Below are 21,919 nucleotides of genomic sequence, written 5' to 3' on the forward strand. Positions count from 1 at the left end.
ATTTTTAAAGGAAAAATGAGTTTTTGACTCAGACTTGACTGTCTGCCTCTTCTGCGGTGAGCATCGTAGCTGGGGACCAGCTGCGAGCCGAGCTTCAAGCCGGCTCCGCTACCCTAAAGATTAAACGTAAAAGACTAAATAGAACTGAAATCAGCACAGATCCAGCGTTCCGCTTTATTTTGACGAGGTCTGAGGGCGTTACAGCCAGCGCCGTGCCCGATGCAGGGGACGGGGACGGCTCTGTGTTTGTTCCTTTTGCAGCTCGAGGGTTTTTGGGTGGTTTAATGACTCGGGAGGGGGCTGAGGTGGGGAGGGGGGGGGGGCTGTGCCGATCCCCCTGGCAGCACCCCCGGCCTGCCAGCCGCTCCAGCCGCTCCTGCCGCATGGAATGCCTTTGGACCTATGCATCCCTACGCATCCTGGGGCGGGAGACCCTTAAATACATCCCCGTGAGAGGGGATGGGGAAGAGCAGGCACCAGGCACCCTGGCAGCCTCACAGCCAGGATTTTGGGTGCAAATAGGCTTTTTTTTTTAAAAAAAAAACAAAAAACAAAAAACAAAACAGTGCTTCTAGGGCGGGCACTGTGCTGGGGATGGAGCAACCTTGGGGACGGCTTGGTGGCCTTGGGGATGGCACAACAGCCTTGGGGATGGCTTGGTGGCCTTGGGGATGGCACAACAGCCTTGGGGACAACACAACAGCCTTGGGGACAGCATGGCAGCCCACCCCGGCAGCAGGGCCGTGACCCAGGGGAGCAGCGAGGGTTTTCTCTCAGCCCCGTGTTTGGGAGGTGCATCGGCGCTGGAATTAGGCTGGAAGAAACCACGCTTCCAGGAGCGAGCATCTCCAAGGCTGGAATTTTGAACGCATTTTCTAATAAGTTTCAAGTTTTACAGACCCTTAATTCGCAGGTCCGGTCCCTAAAACACGGGCTGCAGTCGAAATCTGGCATTCCAGCTTTTGTTACAACCTTTCTCCCCCACTCCACCCGCCGCCCGCCCCAGCTCCCTCCTCCTCCTCCTCCTCCTCCGTTTTTAATCTGAGTACAAATTGCTGTCAGCACATCAAGTTCGTGTGCCAGCCGCACTCGGTACACTCTGTTCTCAGCTCTTCAAAAACAAAATCGCTGCAGGCACCGAGAGAACAATAAGTCAGGGCTGCAACCGGAGTGATGTTCCTTCGGTGCCTTTTTTTTTTTTTTCTTTTTTTTTTTTTCCACCCCCCCCCCGGTAATCCAAGAGCGACTGCAGCCAGCTGACCTGCTCCTGGAAACCCAAGTGGAGATTTTCTACCCCTCCCCTCTTTTGCTGGCTATATTTTGTGGGCAGTTAAAATAGAGCGAAGCTGTCCTCGAAGGGATGGAGCGCAGCATCTTCCTGTGCGCCCTGTTTTAAAGTGGAATCTTCCCCCAGCATCCCACTGGGGATGAGGGACCTGGGAAAGCTGCTTTTGGGGTCAGGGATTCTGGATCCACACTCACTGGGAAGGCGCAGGGGGATGGTGTGGGGCTGGGGGGTTACTGGGTTACCTGTATTTTAGGCTGAATTTTCCGCGTTCCTGTGCTTAAGAATATCACAGAATGGTTTGGGTTGGAAGGGACCTTAAAGCCCAGCCAGTGCCACCCCCTGCCCTGGGCAGGGACACCTCCCACCAGCCCAGGTTGCTCCAAGCCCCGTCCAACCTGGCCTTGAACCCCTCCAGGGATGGGGCAGCCACAGCTTCTCTGGGCAACCTGGGACAGGGGCTCACCGCCCTCACAGCAAACAATTTCTTCCCCGGATCTCATCTAAATCTCCCCCCTTTCAGTTTCAAACCATTACCTCGTGTCCTATCATTACACTCCATGATCCTGAGTCCCTCCCCAGCTTTCCTGGAGCCCCTTTAGGGACTGGAAGGGGCTGGAAGGTCTCCCCGGAGCCTTCTCTTCTCCAGGCTGAACCCCCCCCAGCTCTCTCAGCCTGTCCCCACAGCAGAGGGGCTCCAGCCCTCCCAGCAGCTCCGGGGCCTCCTCCGGCCCCGCTCCAACAGCTCCGTGTCCTTCTGCTGTTGGTGCCCCAGCACTGCAGGGGGGTCTCACAGAGCGGAGCAGAGGGGCAGAATCCCCCCCTCGCCCTGCTGCCCACGCTGCTGGGGATGCAGTCCAGGCTGCGGGGGGTTTCTGGGCTGCCAGCGCACGTTGCCAGGGCGTGTGGAGCTTCTCCTCCACCAACACCCTCAAGTCCTTCTCCTCAGGGCTGCTCTCCATCCCTTCATCCCGCAGCCTGGGTTTGTGCTTGGGATTGCCCCGACCCACGTGCAGGACCCTGTGCTTGGCCTGGTTGAACCTCAGGAGGTTTGCAAGCGCCCACTGCCTCAGCCTGCCCAGGTCCCTCTGGATTGCATCCCTTCCCTCCAGCATGTTGACCGCTCCAGGCAGCTTGGTGTCACCGGCAAACTGGCTGAGGGTGCACTCAAAAATAGCTGGCTTGGTTTTGGGTAGTGCAAAAGCAGAGGACAGCCCTGGGGGAGCTGGATTTGCCTTTTGTCCTCGTCCCGAGCTGGGTGGGCACACACCAGCCTGGGTTTCGTGGTCGTTGCATGCCAGAGATGGATGCAGATGTGTCCCAGGGTGCATGTGAGCACCCCCCTCCCCGCTCTGTCACCCATGAGTCCCAGCGTGGCACCGGTGGCAGGAGGGGGGGGACAAGGCAGAGCTCAGAGCCCTGTCCCCGCGCTGCGGAGGGGAGCCCCCTCGGGCTGTGTGACAGTGGGGTCTAACCCCCGAGGGCTGGACCTGACGTGGGAACAGGGGAACTGGGAACTCCCTCAATCCCTGCGTCTCATCCCGGCGACTTTCCGTGTGTCCTGGGGCAGGGAAGTGTCCGCGGGGCAGAGATGGGCAGGTTTCCTTCAGCCCAGGAGCCTGGACCCCCTTGGCTGTGCCTTGCACTCGCTTCCCACCACCCGGGACAAGATGGTCAATGCCCTGCCGGAGCTTAAATCACATCCCACGGCTCCGTGTGGTGCTGGGGGGGCTCTGAGAGCAGCCCCCAGCCCCAAGGGTTGTTTTCCTTTCAAGCATCCCTCTTCTCCCCCCTTCATCACCAGCGATGTCTCCTCTCTCTGCTCTGCAGTGAGCGAAGGTAAAGCTCACGGCCTTCCAGGCTGCACAGTTGCGGTGCCTACCGTCAATTTTTCCTCTTAAAATTAGCTTTTTTTGTTTGTTTCTGCTTTTTATTTTAACGGTGCGTAGGAGTTCCTTATGAAATGGCTTTTACTTTATACCTACCCGCATGCGTTGTGCCTTGTACCCTGCGAGCAGAGTGCGAAGAACATAAAACTGTCCCCAAAGCCCTGGGAACATCTTCAAGTTCAAATAAATAAAGAATAATCTGGCTGTGGAAAGCCAGCCAGGAGTACCAGGTGGTGAATGTGCCAGGTACCCGGTGTCCGCTCCGGCTGCGCTTCTGCCAGCGTCTGGGGCTGGAACAGCGCAGTTTATTGGTTGAAGATTAAAAAAAAAAAAAAAAAAAGTTAAATAAATAATACCCAAATGTTTATCTTGTACTTGGAGTCCTTAGAGGCAGGAGAACATGGCCTTGTTTTGGAGGCGGGAGGCAGGGCGGTATAGCGCTGTATAGGAGGTTTGTAATCGCCGTGATAAACTCGGCGTGGCGGCGTGCCAGCAGCAATATCCAGTTCCAGTAAGGCTTGACTCGTGCCGTTGAGTGCGAGGGGAACATATTAGTCACGATGTTTATCTGTTGTCTGGTCCTCGCTTAGACGAGATATGCCTGTCTTGCTTTCCAGCAACGCTTCCGAGCCCTCCCCAGCCCTCCCTGCTCACCAGGGGCTCCTTGGCTGCCTCCAGCCCCGTGTCTTCCCCTATCTATGGCTGGAGGCTTTGCTGGATTTTGGGAGATGTGCTCGATAAGGTGCTTCACGAGATGCTTTGTTCGGAGCCCACCTTGCCTTGATTGGGCTGTTGGGTGGCTCCGGGTGCGATCCCGCCCCATTCCCTCTCCCCCCCCTGCAGTTCACCTGGAGGGATTCTGCGGCGGCACCAGGTTCGACTGCAAAGATGTGAAGTTCGTGGTGGGCGAAGGGGAGGACCACGACATCCCCATCGGCATCGACAAAGCCCTGGAGAAGATGCAGAGGGGGGAACACTGCATCCTCTACCTCGGGCCACGGTAAGGAGCATCCCCCCAGACATACCCTTGAGTTTTAAGCTTCCAGCATCCGAAGTCGTTTTAGCACTGGTGGAAGATGATGATCCCAAAAATGGGACTCTCCAGGAGAGCCTTGGGATAGCAATGCCGGCAGGGATGGCAAGAGTGACCGGTGGCACATGCAGAATCATAGAATTGCTCGGGTTGGAAGGGACCTTAAAGATCATCTAGTTCCAACCCGGCAGGAATCTCAGGTTGCTTTAAAAATCAGGAAAAAGGGCTTTATCCGCGTCCTGTGGCTGAAAGGGAAAGCGTCTCCCGGGGCTGGGTCCTTAGACTGGAGAGAAACCTGTATAAAAAGATGGATTTGATGCAGCCGGAAAGGGTGATTCCCAATATATGATGCATTGTATTAATTAACATTATAAATAAAATTATATATAGTGTATATAACCTTATATATAACATTAACAATATATAACGCACGTCAGATATCTTTGCTTATGGGGATTAACATCACCCCGGCCCCAAAACGTTAGAAAGCTGTGGGCAGGGAGCTGGGTGTGAAACCAAAATTAACAAGTCGTCTGTGTTTTGGGCCAAACGCTGCCGAAATGAAGATTTTGCCCCTCTAGCACCCCCCCCTCCCCCGCTTCCTCCTCTGACAGCCTCTTGCTGCCCTTTCAGGTACGGCTTTGGGGAGGCGGGGAAGCCGAAATACGGCATCCAGGCGAACGCGGAGCTGGTGTACGAAGTTACGCTGAAAAGCTTTGAAAAGGTGAGGGCAGGAGCGCGCTGGTCCCTCCCCGGGTTACGGGGACATCAGTCCCTTCGCAGCGTCCACCCTTTGTCCCTGGCGCGGCTGCAGCCCGGCCCCTGCTGACGTGGGGACGTCACCAAGGATCTCTGTGTTCTTAATGTGTTCTTTTCTCTTGGTTTGTTTTATTTTTCTGGCCTGGGTCCAAGGCCAGTTCTCTTATTTGTTCTTAGCCTTGTTCCTTTTGTACTTTCTTTTTTTCCCTTTTATTTATTTTTTCCTTTTCTTTTTTTCCCCCCTTTTTCCCCTTTTATTTTTTCCCCCCTTTTTTTCCCTTTTATTTTTTCCCTTTCTTTTTTATTTTTATTTTTATTTTATTTTTATTTTTTATTTTTATTTTTTCCTTTTTATTTTCCCCCCTTTTTCCCCCTTTTTTTCCCCTTTTTTCTCCTTTTTTTTTTCCTCTGGGCTGCACAGATAAAAGTTGGTGTCCGGCCAGCTGGCCCTGAGGAGTTCAGTGGGCACACCGAGCTGGCCGTGCCCACAGTGATGCTGGAGTTGGGATGCAGGAGATGCCCGTGGGATGGGGCAGATACTGCTGTGCCACATCCCCAGCTGGGTCCCCTCCCCACCCCGTCACCCTGGTCAGAGCGGGACCGAGCCCCACCACATCCCCTCTCTGCTGGGGGATGGCTCTCCCTGCCTCCTCTCCCCTCTTTGGGGTTCCTTTTCCGTTGGGTTTTTCCATCCTCCTGGGTGGACAAGGCACCTTGCTCAGGGTGAAGTCCCAAACGTTGGGGGGGAGGTTTCTCTGTTGTAAAGGGCTTTCCCTGTGCCCCGGGTCTGTGCCCCGAGTGTGCTCTGGGTGTTTGCCCTTGCCCAGCCCCTCAAATTAAAAAAACTGCTGGATCCAGGCTGGACGGAGAATGGCTGGAGAGCAGCCCTGAGGAGAAGGACTTGGGGGTGTTGGTGGAGGAGAAGCTCCACACTCACCAGCAATGTGCGCTGGCAGCCCAGAAACCCCCCCACAGCCTGGGCTGCATCCCCAGAGAAGCTGTGGCTGCCCCATCCCTGGAGGGGTTCAAGGCCAGGTTGGACGGGGCTTGGAGCAACCTGGGCTGGTGGGAGGTGTCCCTGCCCAGGGCAGGGGGGTGGAATGGAATGATCTTTTAAGTTCCCTTCCAACTCTAACCACTCCATGATTCTATGATCCACCCTCGTTAAGGAGCCACCCTAGGAAGCCCTGTGGTCCTGCCGGTGCGGTGGGCTGCCGTGCTCCGCTGGGATTGCTCCGAGCATTTCTTTGCAGGCCAAGGAGTCGTGGGAGATGGACACCAAAGAGAAGCTGGAGCAGGCTGCCATCGTCAAGGAGAAAGGCACGATGTACTTCAAGGTTTGTAAACCTGGGGATAGTGGAGGCAGAGCGAGGGAGGTGGAAATAACTCCGGGGTGACTGTCGGGGACGTGGCTTGGCAGTCGTCAGTGTTGGAGACGCCGTGTGTCCCCCAGACAGCGCTGGGGAAGGCGAGTCCTGCCCTTCCTCTGCCTTTTTCTCACTCCCTGAGGTACCTTCTCTCCCAGCATTGCCGGGCTCATGGGTGCTCCCTGCGGAGCGGGACGGCAGATCGGGCTCTTCCCAGGGGTGGATGATTGTGGCCAGGGCTGATGCTGAGGAGCTTTGGGGTTCCTCATCCCGGGCTGGGGCGTCCCTGTCCTCCTCTGTTCTGCCCGGAGGAGGAACACGAGCTCTGCCTTGGCTTTTCACGAGAGCTGCACACCAGCTCCAGCCAAGCCCCCGGTGTGTTTGTAGGTATTTGTCATCCCCCTTTTGGTCATTTATTTATTTAACAGACCACATTAAACTCGTAACCTGTTTGCAGGATGTTTCGGGAGCAGACCGGGCATTGTCGGCGCGGGTTCCTCTAGCCTCTTCTTCTTTGCTCCATCCCAGGAAGGCAAATACCTGCAAGCAGTGATTCAGTACGGGAAGATCGTGTCCTGGCTGGAAATGGAGTATGGCTTGTCGGAGAAAGAGTCCAAAGCCTCCGACTCCTTCCTCCTGGCTGCCTTCCTCAACCTGGCCATGTGCTACCTGAAGCTGCGAGAGTACGCCAAAGCCGTCGAGTGCTGCGATAAGGTAGAGGTGCACGAGCCCGGGGGTTGGAGCATCTTCTCCTCTTGCATGTTTTCACTGGGAGTTTGGGGTTTGTTTTTAATTTCTTTTCGTATAAGAAGCCATTTCCAAGCGGCAGTGGGGTGGTGGCATCCATTCTGCACCTTGGAGTCTCTGCGGATGCTGCGTGCTCGGAGACTGCGGGAGCGAAAGTGCTTTGGGGAGTTTAAAATCCACCTGGGTGTGTGCTTACAAGAGCTTTTCTTCCAAAGCCAGATCCAGGTGGATGGATGCTGCGTGGACCAACAGCCTTAGGATGCTGTTTGGGTCTGCCCAGGCTGGATTGGGCACGGCGGAGGTGGTGTCTCCACGTCCGTTGAGGGCTGGGATGTGGCTTTGGCAGTCCCTGAAAGAGCTGGCAACCTTGTCTTTGTCAGGAGACTATTAATTCTATTATAAAATCTTGCATATGGGAAAGATAGTAAAGCTAGTTGCCTTAATTTAAAAGGTAATCGTCTCTGAGATATATGCGTGGCTTTTGCTACAGGAAAATAACGTCGTTGCTACAGCAGGGAGACAAAAGCACGTTTAATCCATCAGCTCCTTTGCCTCCGAGCTCCCCGTGTTCCTTCGGGCCCAGATTTAGTGTTTACACCCCGTTTCTTGTCCGTGGGTTTGTCTCCCACCGACTTGGCCACTCTCAGGGGGGTTTTGAGCAAGGAGAAATAACCAAACTGTATTAATGACGTTGACAACCGCTGATGGAGATGAGTCAATTTTTGTGGAGCAAGACGCGAGTGCTCTGGAGACTTGAAGCCACCTTGTCCTAATTTCGGCAGATTTAATGAGGCTTTGACCGTAGGGGGATCTTTTTGGGGAGCCCCAAGATCCACGGGGATCTGTGTTTTTCCAGGCTCTAGGACTGGACCAGGACAACGAGAAGGGCTTGTACCGGCGGGGTGAAGCCAGGCTATTGATGAACGAGTTCGAGCTGGCAAAATGTGACTTTCAAAGAGTGCTGGAAGTGAATCCACAGAACAAAGCGGCGAAATCCCAGATCTCCGTCTGCCAGAAGAAAACGAAGGAGCACAACGAGCGGGACCGGCGGATCTACGCCAACATGTTCACAAAGTTTGCGGAGAGGGATGCAAAGGTGTGTGTTACAAACCCCTTTTTGGCCATCTAGCGGGTCGCACTGAAGGATGCGCGGCAGGTTTGTGGCGAGAAGAGATGGGTTAAAACCAATTAAATTATAGATGAGGCTGAGGATGGAGGGACAGAGCCTGCTGCAGTGGGAAGAAGTGGTTTATTTCTTGGTCTGTCTTACGCAGAGGCTGCCGTCAAATGCTCAGCCATCAATAAAAGTATTTTGCAATGCGAGCTCCCGAGGGCTGATAAAGTGGTTGGCGTTCGTACTTAATTCTGCTGTTCCCAGCTAGTGACTGTTGATGACCTCCTGGTCACCAGTGAAACGAAATGTCATCCCATCTCTGGCAAGGCCAAGGGTATTTTGAGACATGATAGTATGGATTTCCTGAAGCTGGTAAGGCAATACCTGCTCCTCTGCTCGTACGGAGAGATCGCCGTCTCGTCCCAGGCTCTCGGCCAAAATTCCTCCGAACAAAACCCGGTGTACTGTAACGAGAGAGGACACAGCTTTGCAAGTGGTCTGTTGACGGTCATTTTTAGCATAATCTCTTCTGAACCCGTGCCTGGAGGTTGAGGCTGTGGGAGAATCGAGCGGTGGGGACCCTGGGGACAGCGTGCCAAGGTCACCGGCTCGGGGCAGGGAGCGGAGGTGCTGGCAGCGTTGGCTCGTGCAGGTGGCTGTGATGGGGACAGTCACTGCTGGAGCAGGCGAAAGGCTCTGCCGTAGCCATCTTCTCTCCTGCACCCACGGCCGGGTGTATGGGCTGCACCCGTGGCTCGGTCCCATATCTCCGCTGGGGTGCTGCTGCCTTAGGGAATTATGGAATTGTCTGAGTTGGAAGGGACCTTTCAGATCATTGAGTCCAACCATCAGCTGCCCAAACCACCACTGACCCACGTCCCTCAGCACTGTCTGCCAGGCTTTTAGATACCTCCAGGGATGGCGACTCCACCACTGCCCTGGGCAGCCTGTTCCAATGTTTTATAACCCTTTTGGTGAAGAAATTTTTCCTAATATCCATCCTAAACCTCCCCTGGCACAACTTGAGGCCGTTTCCTCTCATCCTGTTGCCTTTTCTTTGGGAGAAGAGACTGACCCCCCCCGGCTACCCCCTCCTTTCAGGGAGTTGCAGAGAGGGATGAGGTCTCTCCTCAGCCTCCTTTTCTCCGGGCTGAACACCCCCAGCTCCCTCAGCCGCTCCTCAGAAGTTCTCCAGCCCCTTCTCTTCGGGCTCCAGACCCCTCACCAGCTCCCTTGCCCTTCTCTGGACACGTTCCAGCCCTTCAAGGTCTTTCTTGTAGTGAGGGGCCCAAAACACAGCACTTGAGGTGGGCCCTCAGCAGTGCCCAGTACAGGGGGACAATCGCTGCCCCAGTCCTGCTGGCCACACTGTTCCTGGCACAGGCCAGGGTGCTGGTGGCTGCCTTGGCCACCTGGGCACGCTGCTGGCTCATACTCAGCCGGCTGTTGACCAACACCCCCAGGTCCTTTTCCACTGAGCATCTTCCCAGCCACTCTTCCCCAGCCTGTAGCGTTCATGGGGTTGGTGTGACCCAAGTGCAGGACCCGGCACTTGCCCTTGGTGAACCTCACACCATTGGCCTCGGCCCATCCATCCTCCTTGTCCCTGTCCCCTCTGTGTCCCTGTGCCCATCCCTCCAGGGATCCCTCAGTGCCCGGCTCCCGTTGAGGTGGGTCACGCCATTCCCAGGGGATCCCGTACCTTCCCCAAAAATGGTAAGGTTCAACCTCCACCAGCTGCTGAGCCAAGAACACAGGAGCCTTTGGCGTGAGCTGCAGTGGTTGATAGGCAGGGGGGGTAAAGGGGGGGAATTTTGCCTGCCCTGCCAGGCTGGTACCCATCCCCAGCATCGCGGTCACCTGCCTGCTGCTTCCTTCTCTGTCATAGAATAGAGGTTTGGGCTGGAAGGGACCTTAAAGGCCAGCCAGTGCCACCCCCTGCCCTGGGCAGGGACACCTCCCACCAGCCCAGGTTGCTCCAAGCCCCGTCCAACCTGGCCTTGAACCCCTCCAGGGATGGGGCAGCCACAGCTTCTCTGGGCAACCTGGGCCAGGGGCTCACCACCCTCACAGCAAACAATTTCTTCCTCAGATCTCATCTAAATCTCCCCTCTTTCAGTGTAAAACTGTCTCCCCTCGTCCCATGGCTCCCCTCCCTGATCCCGAGTCCCTCCCCAGCTTTCCTGGAGCCCCTTTAGGGACTGGCAGGGGCTGGAAGGTCTCCCCGGAGCCTTCTCTTCTCCAGGCTGAACCCCCCCAGCTCTCTCAGCCTGTCCCCACAGCAGAGGGGCTCCAGCCCTCCCAGCAGCTCCGGGGCCTCCTCTGGCCCCGTTCCAACAGCTCCGTGTCCATCCCCCCTCATCCTATCGCTCCACTCCCTGATAATTACACTCGCTACGCTCCCTTTCCAACTCCGTGTGCTTTATTTGCTGTTTTCCAGGAAGCAGCTAGCAAAACCGGGGTCGAAAAAGCAGTGGAGAAAGCAGCTTGCGAAAAGGGACCCAAACCTCCCGGCGCTGAAGAGGAAGAGGCTGAAGGACACGTATGATGGAGGAGGAGGGGAAGGGAGAGCCTCCTGCCCTCGGCCCGCACAGAAAAAGGTTGCTGCCAGACCTCGGGACTCGCCAGTGTTTTTCTTGTAAAGCTTGTTACAGTCTGTGTGATCGTGGAAGCAAAAAGCGCCTCGCAAAGGGGAAAAAAAAACCCCAAACCCCATCCCACCGCCCTGGGCGCGCTGGGGGGTGGAGCGGGAGCAGTGGGACGCCGTGGGACCACCGCACGTGGAACAAATAGCTTTTAAACGGAGAGAAAGACACAAAGAGAGGGGGAAAAAAAAAAAATAAATAAAAATTGAAACTCTTGGCTCTTGGGAGGTTTCCGTAGACAGCTTGTCCCGGCTCCCTTGGCTTGGTGGCGGCTGTCGGCGCAGCATTCCCGGCTCCTCCGCGATGAGTTGGGATGTGGGAGATGCTCCGTGGTGGCTGCGGTGCTGCCTCCGGTTGTACCGGCACCTGACCGCGCCGGTGCCCACCCTGGGTGCCGCCGTGCCTCCGCCAGCCCCCGGTCCGGAGGGGACTGTCACCGGTGGCCCAGCACTGGTTCACCCATGGGTGCTTGCTGGGCTGGGATGGGAAATTGGTTTTCTCTCCCGGTGGCTTCTCGGTGGCCAAAGGGGTTGCGATGCGGAGCCAGGCGGGGGGGTGAGGACCCCCATCCCCTCCGCTGCAGCCCCCTTGGTGTGGGGACGTAATTTGCCTTTAAAGCACTGGTTTTTTGGGGGGGCGGGGTGGGGGAATTTTATCTTTTGAAGAAGCTGGTTTGTATTTCCTTGGAGGGCAAAAGCCTCCTGTCCAGCTCCGCTGCGCGCAGGCGCTCGGTCGGCAGCCTGCACCCCAGCCCTCCCCTCCCGGCTTTAAATGGGGGGGTTTATGGCTTATTTTGGGGTCCATATTGGGGGGCGGAAAAAAAGAGCGGGTTTGGCGTGCTGCGGTTGGGAAAGCGAGTGGCCGAGTCTGAGCTGGCGCCGTGGGTTTACAGCACCTCAGCGAGCGGTTTTCCTGCAACGCTGGCTGCCACGGGGAGGGGGGACATCGTGTCCCCACACTGGGGCTGCTGCCACCACCTCGGCCATTGTCCCCCTCCCTCCTAAAGGGACGCAGTTGCTGCCGCGTGCTGACAGCTTTCCGGTTGTTATTTTTCCTGTCTGTTCTTTGTAATACCCCTGTTGGAGCTTGAAAATAAACGACAAAGAAAGAAAGAAAGAAAAAAAAAAAAGAAAAAGAAAAAGTGCTTTTTCTCTGGATCTTGCTCAGCAGAGGGGGTGGCCGTGGGGAGATGCCCCCGCTCCAGCGAGGGCGTCGTTAAGGAATTATTGGTGTCCCCGAGGATGATGTTGCCCGTTTTTATCAGCATCGTTGTTCCCTGGAGAGCCGGGGAAGGGCCAGCATGCGGCCTTCGGAGATGCCTGGGATGAGGGATGCTACTTTGGGCTTTCAGGTGGTTTTCCAGCCTAGGGGGGTGTGTGTGTGTTTATCCTGTTGCTTTTTTTTTTTTTTCGCATGTGTATTTGGGTCCCTGAGGGGCACCTTGGGGGCGTTTGTGCCCCTTGGCTGAGGGTGCAGAGGGAGCAGAGCCGTGCCCAGGGGGACGGCGGCGCTGCCTGTCCCTCTCTCTCCTCCCCCCACTGCCGCAGTCTTGGGAGGGTGAACCAGATTGGGTTAAAATTCCTCCTCTCCAGTCCATCGGGTGGTACCTGGAGCATCATTTCTCAACCTCCTCCGGCTGTTCACCCAGGTCTCCGGTTTTACACCACCCCCGGGATGTCTCAAGGCCAGCAAAGCATCCCAGTAGGTGCTGCGAGACCCAGGGGCTCTGCGAAGAATTGGCTTTTTTTTTTTTTTAATGCAGGCAGGGCCAAAAAAAAAAAAAAAATTCATTTGGGGGCAGCCCAAGCCCTATTTTCCATAGGAAACAACTCTCTAGAGAAAAAAAAAACACCAACAAAACAAACAACCAGAAAACTTGTTGCACAGTTTCTGGGTTTCCCCCCTGTTTTTAAGTAGGTTTTTGGCTTATTTCGCTGCGGTGCTTTTCTTCCCTTTGGAAGAGAAATGGAGCTGGGCCAGGTGATGAGATGCGGTTTGGAGGGGAAAAGGGGAAAAGGGGAAAAGGGGAAAAGGGGAAAAGCGGGGGGGGCGGATTTTGTAGCGGAGGCACCGAAACCTTCGCGGCGCTGGTGGGTCCCGGGTGCGCGGTGTTCAAATGCCACCTAGTGGCACTGGGCGGGGGGGGGGGGGAGAGGGGGGAATGGGGCGATGGGGGGGGGGTTTTGGGGTGTCTATGGTGGGCTGGGCAAGGCCGAGGGGCCGGTGGGGGGGGGGGTACTGGCGGCGCCGGGCTCGTCCGGCTTTGCAAGCAGAGAGCATCCGCAGGCAGCCTTCGGATGGGAATATGAACAGCTAAATATTAAGTGCTGTTAACAACGAGGTGTTTGGGGGGGGGGGGGGGGGGGCAGTGATGTGAAACCTGTCACCCAAAGGGACCTGGGGACGTGGGACTGGGGTCGGAGCAGAGCGGTGGTCCGTAGGGAAGCCCTTAGCATCACCCGGACCAGAGATGCCACCGTCCCCTGCACGGGCTCCCCACGCAAACCAGCCCAAACCCTGCTTTTCTATCACGGAGGTGACATTTTTGGGGTGCAAAAAGGCACATCCAGGGAGGGTGACCCTAAAGGAGGTCAGGCAGCATCTCTCTGCCCACCCCAGCCTGGAGCCAGCAGTCCTGCCCTGCCGGGGACCCCACGCAGCCTGGGGGGAGCCCTGCACCCGCAAAAGGCACCCGGGGTCCCATTGACGCCCTGTGCCCCCCCGCAAGCTTCCATGGGGCCCCCTTTTCCTGGGATTACCACCCTGCCAGCTGCTCTCCCAGCGGGCCTGGCCGGCAGCCCCTGAAATCCTATTACAGAGTTTCAGGAGAAATAAAAAGTTAATCATCTCCTTCACCTGCTGCTCTTCTTCCTCTTCCTCCTCTTCCTCCTCCTCCTCCTCCTCCTCCTCCTCCTCCTCCTCCTCCTCCCCCCACCCCAGGGGTATGTGGAGGCAGCCAAGCTGATGCTGCCCGGCCCCTGGGACCGTTGGCACCGCGGCTGAGCCCATGGATCGGGCCCCGGGCTGGTAGGGGCTGCAGCGCCAGGGGGGGTCAGCGGCCGGTGCCGGGGCAGAGGGAAGGAGGTCGGGGCAGGGAAGAAGGAGCCATCCCGCTGGGAGCCATGCCGCTGCAGACGGAGATCCTGCGTGAGGTCTGGGCTGCCGAGAGGTGAGTGTCGCCGGGCAGGACGCGACCCCCGGGGGGGTGGGCAACGTGCTGGGCATCCCCACCTGACCCCCATCTCCTTCAGTGCCTTTCCCTCCTATTTTCAGTTTAAACACAATTTAAGGAGCCGTTTTATCAGTTTTTTTGGGCCTGGGGGTTGGTGCGATGATGCTCGTTGGCTTACAGAGAGGAAGACGGTTTGTTGGGGGGGGGAGGGGATGGTGTGTGTCCCCAAATTAGCCTCACCCTTGGCCATGGCAGAGCCCATCCCGGGCTCCCTGCTCAGAAGGATGCTGTCGGCCGAGCTCGACCCAGTCGAGACACCAGTGGCTGGTTCTGGAGCCAAACAAAGGCTGATTTCCCTCCCCCCCCCCCCCCCCAAAAAAAAATTGGGGTGGTGCTCGGCCAGAGGGTCTCAGCCCCCCAGGAGCTGTGGGGGGGCTGGAAGCCCTGACCCCTTTGCTTTCTATGCCCCACAGCCCCAGCGAGGAGCCGGGCAGCCCCCAGCTGCACAAACCCAAGCAGGTGAGAAAAAACACGCCCGGTGCCACTGTCCCCTGCTGCGGGCTGTCCCCAAGGGCTGGGGACATCAGAGACCCCCAAACCCCGTCCCCACACCGACATCAACTTAGCACTGGGCGAGCTGCTCTGTTGGGGCGCTGCAGACATGGGCGGGGGGCATGAGCTTTTGGGGACCCCCCCCTTCCAGAGCAGGTGGGTAGAGGAAAAATCCCACAGACCCCCCCGCTCCTTCCAACCCCCCCCCTCCATCACTTCAAATTACCTCATGAGGTGGGTTCTCAGTTCCTAATTAATGCTTTAATTAAGCCTCTCAGTTAAACCGTCAGCCGTGACTCACTTTCCCCAGGCTGTGACCCCAAAGGCCAGACCCCCCCCCCGTGCTTCGCTGCGTTTTGGCACAGCCCTCGGGTAAACCCCCGGCCCCCCCAGGGGTCTCACCAGCGATTTCATCAATCACCTGATTTAATCAGCAGCCCCTCCTCGAAGGGCTTCATTAAGTAATGAAGCAAGTGGCCATCCTCCCCCCAGCTGCTTAAGGGATTAAAGGATGCGAAGGAGCTTTTCGGTGTGAGCTGATGACATGGAAGAAACCAGTCGGTTCCCAGCGCCGCTGTGGGACCCCCAGCTCCCCCCCAGTCCCCCCGCAAAATCCACAGCCCTGGGATCCAGACGGATCCCTCCTTTGGCAAAACACTGTCACCCATTGCGCTGGGACATCCCGGAGGGACGGAACTCCTGCGCGGGGGAAGGTGCTTTGTTGGGTGGTGGATGCCCTGGTACAACTGGATTTGCTTCAATCACTTTCCGAGGGCCCTGAGCTGACACCCACTCCCCAAATAGCTCCTGTCCGCAGTCAAGCGCTGCCCCACATGCTCCCTATTTGGTAAATCGGGGTTATTTATAGCCCCGGCTAACCGGGATTAGGTGTGCTGTGCCTAATCCCCCCCGCTCCTGCTGACCTCCATCCCGGCTCCTTGGCTTCGATGGGAGCCTTTTGTATGGGCGAGAGGAGATGGAGGTGCGGAGCCGCGCTGCCTGCCCGTCCCCGTGTCCCCTGGCCCAGCTCAGGTCCCCCAGGATGCCCACCGAGAGATGAGCCGGTGCCCGGGGTGGCTCCTGGCTGGGGTCCCCACAGCACAGGGTTGGCTTGTCCCTCCGTGCTGGCATGGTCCATGGTGTCGGGGCAGCACCAGCATCACGTCCCTTGTCCCCCGGGGCTGGCATGTGGCTGTCTGTCCCGGTGCTGACACTGTCCCGTCTGTCCGCTAACAGCCTTTTCTCTTTTCTTCCCTCTGCCTTCCCCGGGGGGGCTGCCCCGTGGTAAGTCGCTCCCTTTGGGCTTATTTGAAGGTGCGAGCGTGTCCCTGTCCCCCGAGCGGGTCCCCTGTCGTCCCCCCCGCCCAGGGCCAGGGAAAAGCCCAGCTGTATTTCGGAGAGGCAGCCGGTGCTGTGGGAGCAGGGGTTGTCTTGCAAAGGGAAAAGGGGATTTAGGGCCGGCATTACCTCTGCAGCACCGGCCACGGGGGCAGAAGGGGAAGAAGAAGCGGCAGGAGCCCACACTGGAGCCCGAGGCCAAGCCCCGGCGGCTGCGGGCGAAGAAACTGGGTGAGGCGGGGGCTGCAGAGGAGCCCCGTGCCCCGGCACAGGGTAAGGACGGACCCTCCCAGCTCCCATGGCCCTCCCACGGCCCCATCCCGCACCCCCGGTGCTCTCCATCGTGGGCATTGCTTGAAACACGTAGGGGTGAAGAAGCTGAGGAAGAAGAAGGAGGAGAAGGGGGAGGAGGAGAGCGACAAGGACCCTTACTCCAAAGTCACCAAGGAGCCGCGGAAGAAGAAGGAGAGCCCGGCCCCCCGCTCCTGCGCGGCCAAGGGCCCCAAGAAGCAGCAAGGTGTGTGTGGGGGGGCAGCACCCACCCCTCTGTGGCACTTGGTCGTGTCCCCTCGTGTCCCCGTGCACCATGTCCCACCTGTGCCACCGATGGTCCCGGTGTCTGCAGGGGCTCTGCACATCCCTGGGGGGCTTTTTGGCCAAAACCTAGCTACGAGGAAAGGGGATGTGGCATGGGACCGGCGTCTGTGGCATCGGATGGGGAGCTGGGATGGAGCGGGGGGGACACGGTCCTTGGGGATGTGACAGTCGGCGGCTGGCCGGTGCCACCAGCTCCCGGGGCATCTTTCCAAAGCAAAGAGATGGGGTGAGCAAAAAGATGGGGCTGGTGTCGTCGTCTTCGTCCCCCCCCGCCCCAACCCGGCACCCCGGGGTTCAGCCGCGAGGTGGCGGTGTGAGTTCGCACGCCGTGTCCGGCACTGGCCACTTCCGACGTGCCGCTGGCCACCGCCGCCGGCCCGGGCACCCACGGCCCCAGCACCCTGGCCGCGGTGGGGTGGGTGCCCAGCCGGGGACGTTCCCGTCTCACAAACCGCGGGGCTGCGGGTCCCCGACGCGAGAGGCCATCGCGTTGCTGATGCCATCGCGTCCCCTCTGGGCAGAGCCAGCCGAGGACTCGGAGGATGAGGAGGAGGAAGAGGAGGTGGAAAATAAAGACCCGCCAAAAAAGCTCAAGAAGAAGCTGCCCAAAGACCCCCCCTCGGGCGAGAGCCGGGAGAAGAAGCCGAAGCCGAAGGGTGAGTGTCCTGGGGACAGGGACAGCTCGAGCGGGGCTCTATTGTCACTTGCATCCATCCTTGCTGGGACGAGGGGACAGCCTGCGTCCTGTCCCCATTGCTGTCCTGGGGGGCTCAGGGGCAATCACCCACCCCCCCTCCCTGCAGTCTCACCCCTTCTTGCTGCCCCCTTGCCACCTCCCTGTCCCCTGTCCCCTCCTGTCCCCATGCCTCATCGGCTCCTCCGTCCTGCCAGGAGACAAGAGCGACCCCGATGGCAAAGCTAAACCTGCCAAAAGCACCAAGAAGGAGTCCATGTCCATGTTCCAGGTGAACGGGGAGAAGAAGGAGAAGAAAAGCAAGAAGAAAGGTACGGGGCGAGGGTGTGGGGGGGTGGCAGCCGGTCCCACTGCCCCACGGCATCACCCCAAGCCAGCAGTACCCGGTGCCGCATGACAGTGTCCCCCATGTCGTCCCCCCCCAGCCGCCACCAGCAGCGACGAGGAGGACGACTCCGATGCCAGCACCAAACCCATCAGGTCGGAGAAGAAGAAAAACCCGGCGTCCCTCTTCCAGACTGGTGGGGACCCCCCCAAGGAGAAGAAAACCAAAAAGAAAGGTGAGAGGCCGGCACTGGCGATGCGCTGGGGGGTGGTGGGTGCCGGAGGGGCTCGGGGCCCGGGGGGCGGTGCGCGGGCGAGCCTGGCCACGCAGAGTGGGGCTATGGTCGATGGTGTTGCTGTGGGTCTGCGCTGAGCCCGGTTTGGGGGTTTGGCAGAGTCAGGGTCTTCCCCCCCCGCTCTGTGCCCCTGCCCGTTCCTGCCCTGCAGCCCCCCCCAAAGCAGCCGAGAGCGACGAGGACACCCCGGAGACCCCGCAGAAAAACTCCAACAAGAAGGGCAAAGGGAAGAAATCAAAGAAGGTATGAACCGCCCCCCCTCCCTCAGAGCTGCAGGGGTCCCGCGGGGGACCCAGAGTGGGTTGGGGTGGGGGCGGGGTGTGGGTCATTCCTCGGAGAGACCTGCAGAGCATCATCCCCAAAACTGCAGCCCTGGGGGGGATCAGAAGCAAGGAGCGATGAGCTGGGAAAGGAGGGGAGGTCCTGGGGGGGCTGGCTTTGGCGTCACCATCCCCTCTTGCGGTGCAGGCCAAGGAGGAGAGGCCCCCGTCGCCCGTCATCGAGGTGGACAACCTGGAGGAGTTCGTGCTGCGGCCGGCGCCGCAGGGGGTGACCGTCAAGTGCCGAGTGACACGGGACAAGAAGGGGATGGACCGGGGGCTTTACCCCACCTATTACCTCCACTTGGATAACGACAAGAAGGTGAGCCGGGGCAGGGACCCCCAGGGCTCTGCGCCCACCCCGGGGAGCACCCTCAGGGTTGTGGGGGGATGTCTGCCTGCATCCCACTGTGGTGGGGGGTCCTGGATGGGGCTGCTCCCCCTCCCTTGCAATTCCTCTTGGGAATCCCAGACTGGTCGGGGTTGGGAGGGACCTCTGGAGATCACCCCCTCCAACCCCCTGCCAGAGCAGGGTCACCCAGAGCAGGTGGCACAGGAACGCGTCCAGGCGGGGTTGGGATGTCTCCAGAGACGGAGACTCCCCCACCTCTCTGGGCAGCCTGTGCCAGGGCTCTGCCACCCTCACAGCAAAGAAGCTCCTCCTCGTGTTGAGATGGAACTTCCCATGGTCAAGTTTGTGCCCGTTGCCCCTTGTCCTGTCCCTGGGCACCACTGAAGAGCCTGGCCCCATCCTCCTGACACCCACCTTTGAAGTATTTATAAGCGTTGATAAGGTCCCCCCTCAGCCATCTTTTTTCCAGACTGAAGAGACCCAAATCCCTCAGCCTTTCTTCATCAGAGAGATGTTCCAGTCCCCTCAGCATCTTGGTGGCCCTTTGCTGTCCCCTCTCCAGCAGTTCCCTGTCCTTCTTGAACCAGGGAGCCCAGAACTGGACCCAGCGCTCCAGATGTGGCCTCCCCAGGGCAGAGCAGAGGGGGAGGATGACCTCCCTCCACCTGCTGGCCACGCTCTTCTTGATGCACCCCAGGATGCCACTGGCCTCCTTGGGCAACTTGGGAAGTGCCCCATGTCGATGGTACCTGGGATGGTGACTGAATATTGGCTGGAGAGTCACGCTGATGCCGGGCTGGGCTCAGACCCTCCCGATTTTGGGGATCATCTTTGCTCCATGACTTGTGCAAGGTCATGGCAGTGACCTCTTGGGCCAAGCCTTGCGCAGGGTGGCAAGCTGGAGACGGTGATGGCAATGGCCATGCCGATGCCCCGTCCCCACACGGTCCCACCGCCCTCCCAGGTGTTCCTCCTCGCCGGGAGGAAGCGTAAGAAGAGCAAAACCTCCAACTACCTCATCTCCATCGACCCCACCGACCTGTCGCGGGGCGGGGAGAACTTCATCGGGAAGCTGAGGTAGGAGCAGAGGTGACACCCCGTTTCGGTGGCACCCCATTCCCGCAGCGCCCCGCTCCCGCTCTGTGGGATGCCGACCGTCCCGAGTGACGGCTGGGTCAAGCAGGAGGCTAAATTCGGCATTCGGAGGAGGGTTTTGGGGGGGCCGCGAGGGGAAAACAGGCTCGGCTGGTTCCTCCTGGCAGACAGGTCACGGCTAGAAGCGGCGCCCGGCAAGTCCCGGCCCGCTGCACCGCCGGCAGCCGCACGGCGACGCTGGGGGGTCCCCGCCGCAGCAACACGGTAGAACACCCTGATTTTAGGGTGCCCTGAAGCCCAGAGAAGGGCTAAAGGGTGGGAAGGACGGTGTGGGTTTTGCATCCGGAGTGAAGCCGGGGCTGTGCCCGAAGTGCGGGAGGGGACAGGGAGGGTCGGAGGGGACTCGGTGGCACCGGCGGCGGCCACCTCCCCTCCTCGGCTGCAGGTCCAACCTGATGGGAACCAAGTTCACGGTGTTCGACAACGGCGCCAACCCCGACAGGGCCAACGCCAACTGGTCCAACGTGCGGCAGGAGCTCTCGGCCGTGGTCTACGTAAGGAGCAGCGCAGGGACCCCCCCCCCCGCCCCGGGACCCCCGTGCAGGCAATGAGGGGGTCCCAACCCCGGCCACCACCCCGGGGGAGTTGCAGAGATGCAGGATGGGCTGGATCCGTCCCTGAGCCCTTGTTGAGCCACCGGGAAAGGCTGCAGCCCGCGGTGGCCGCTGGTTTTAAGGACGGGGTTTCTCTTGCAGGAGACCAACGTTTTGGGGTTCAAAGGCCCCCGGAAGATGACGGTCATCATCCCCGGGATGAACGCCGACAACGAGAGGGTGCCCATCCGGCCGCGGAACGTAAGTCTGGGGCCAGGCTGGGAGAAAGTCCTCAGGGGCTGGATTTGCTGGGCTTCACCTTGGATTTTACCTCTTTTGGGGCGTGGAAATGCTTTCAGGTGTCCCTGAAATTCAAGGCACCTCCCTGGGAGGTGGGAGACGGGATGCCTGTATTTTGTTCTCCGTGCTGGATCCCACCTCCCATCGGGATCCTGCTGCGGAGCATCCCCCTGGGCACCCCATGGCGGGCAGCAGGGCTTGCAGGGGGGTGGGGGGGGATCACCCCAACTCCGCTCTCGCCCTCCCCAGGACAACGACGGCCTCCTGATGCGGTGGCAGAACAAGAACATGGACAACGTGATTGAGCTGCACAACAAGGCGCCGGTGTGGAACGACGAGACCCAGTCCTACGTCCTCAACTTCCACGGCCGCGTCACCCACGCCTCCGTCAAAAACTTCCAGATTGTCCACGGCAGCGACCGTAAGCTGGGGAGGGGACGGGATGGGACGGGGCGGGGGTGATGGTGGGGGAAGCTCTGCCATCAGCCAGCCCCAGAACCCCTTTATTTTTTTTATTTTTTTAATTTTTTTTATGAGGTTTAGTTTTTCCCACGCGTGGCCGCGTCGGGCTCCTGCTGCCCTGGGGGGACGTGCTGGCCCCGGGTGACGGCAGAGGGAGTGTGCGGGTCACCCTTGTTGCCAGGCAGATTAGGGCAAGGACAGATCCTGCGGGGGGCTGAGCCCCACTTTTACAGCCACCCACTCACCCCAGAGCATCCCCCCCCCCCACCCCCGGCACGCACCCCGCGTTGCCACCGGCCTCACCCCGGGGTGCATCGCACCCTCGGGGACAGTCCCTCGGGGGGGTGGCGGTGGCTGTGTCCCCGCACGAGCGGCCGGACGCGGCCGTTTGTCACCTGTCCGGCGCAGTCAGAAACCCTCGGCCTCCGGGGGTGTTGGGTTACGGGACAGAAAAAACCTCTCGGGGGCCCCTGGTTATTTTTACAGATTTCCTGTCACCCGCCCTCCGGTAGCAGCAGTCCCTCGGGGGGGGCGAGAGGGGTCCCTTGTCCCTTGGGGGGCTGCAGCTCCCGGGGACGGGGCGCTGGTGGGCACACCGAAGGGCGCCGTGGTCCTGCGCTGGACCATGCAATGGGAAAACGATGCTTTTTGGTCCAACGCGCGGCCGTAGGGTGCGGGAGGAGCTCGGTGGAGAAGGGGTGGCTTTTTTTGGGATGCCGCTGCGTGGGTTCCCCTGGGGAAAAGGGGCGGGAGGGGGGCGCGGGTGCCTCTCCAGCCGCTCGCTCTCTCTCCCGCAGCCGACTACATCGTGATGCAGTTCGGGCGCGTGGCAGACGACGCCTTCACCATGGACTACAACTACCCGCTCTGCGCCGTGCAGGCCTTCGCCATCGCCCTCTCCAGCTTCGATGGGAAGCTGGCCTGCGAGTAGCGCCCGCGCCGGGGTCACCAGGGCCACCAGGGCCACGTGCCGGTGCCGGGTGGA

At 59.3% G+C, this 21,919-nt stretch overlaps 2 protein-coding genes across 4 annotated transcripts in view; both read left to right on the forward strand.

Moving 5' to 3' along the window:
* FKBP5 (FKBP prolyl isomerase 5) overlaps positions 1 to 11,056 on the forward strand; it is a 31,992-nt gene extending 20,936 nt beyond the window's left edge. For all 3 annotated transcript variants that reach the window (XM_054181152.1, XM_054181153.1, XM_054181154.1), the window contains 6 exons: positions 4,018 to 4,174; positions 4,841 to 4,931; positions 6,220 to 6,303; positions 6,862 to 7,047; positions 7,937 to 8,176; positions 10,635 to 11,056. In XM_054181152.1, coding sequence (XP_054037127.1) covers positions 4,018 to 4,174; positions 4,841 to 4,931; positions 6,220 to 6,303; positions 6,862 to 7,047; positions 7,937 to 8,176; positions 10,635 to 10,742 — 866 coding nt within the window. In that variant the 3' untranslated portion in view covers positions 10,743 to 11,056. The remainder of the gene's footprint in view (positions 1 to 4,017; positions 4,175 to 4,840; positions 4,932 to 6,219; positions 6,304 to 6,861; positions 7,048 to 7,936; positions 8,177 to 10,634) is intronic.
* Positions 11,057 to 13,961: 2,905 nt separating this feature from the next.
* On the forward strand, positions 13,962 to 21,865 carry TULP1 (TUB like protein 1). The gene is made up of 14 exons (XM_054181150.1): positions 13,962 to 14,008; positions 14,485 to 14,530; positions 16,039 to 16,174; positions 16,269 to 16,418; positions 17,020 to 17,154; positions 17,390 to 17,503; positions 17,618 to 17,752; positions 17,964 to 18,055; positions 18,281 to 18,454; positions 19,449 to 19,561; positions 20,025 to 20,133; positions 20,335 to 20,433; positions 20,722 to 20,893; positions 21,732 to 21,865. Exons 1-14 carry the CDS (start codon positions 13,962 to 13,964, stop codon positions 21,863 to 21,865), a joined length of 1,656 nt encoding a protein of 551 aa, XP_054037125.1.
* The last annotated feature ends 54 nt before the right edge of the window (positions 21,866 to 21,919 follow it).

Source organism: Rissa tridactyla, chromosome 21 (assembly GCF_028500815.1).
Source record: "Rissa tridactyla isolate bRisTri1 chromosome 21, bRisTri1.patW.cur.20221130, whole genome shotgun sequence".
Taxonomy (NCBI): domain Eukaryota; kingdom Metazoa; phylum Chordata; class Aves; order Charadriiformes; family Laridae; genus Rissa; species Rissa tridactyla.

What these genes read in the sequence shown, in the direction of transcription:
- TULP1 (XM_054181150.1), top strand. Translation starts at nt 13,962, where the DNA reads ATGCCGCTGCAGACGGAGATCCTGCGTGAGGTCTGGGCTGCCGAGAG. An exon ending in AGCTGCACAAACCCAAGCAG is followed by an intron (nt 14,531 to 16,038) that starts GTGAGAAAAAAC and finishes TTACCTCTGCAG; the next exon opens with CACCGGCCACGGGGGCAGAA. An exon ending in GAAGAAAAGCAAGAAGAAAG is followed by an intron (nt 17,504 to 17,617) that starts GTACGGGGCGAG and finishes GTCCCCCCCCAG; the next exon opens with CCGCCACCAGCAGCGACGAG.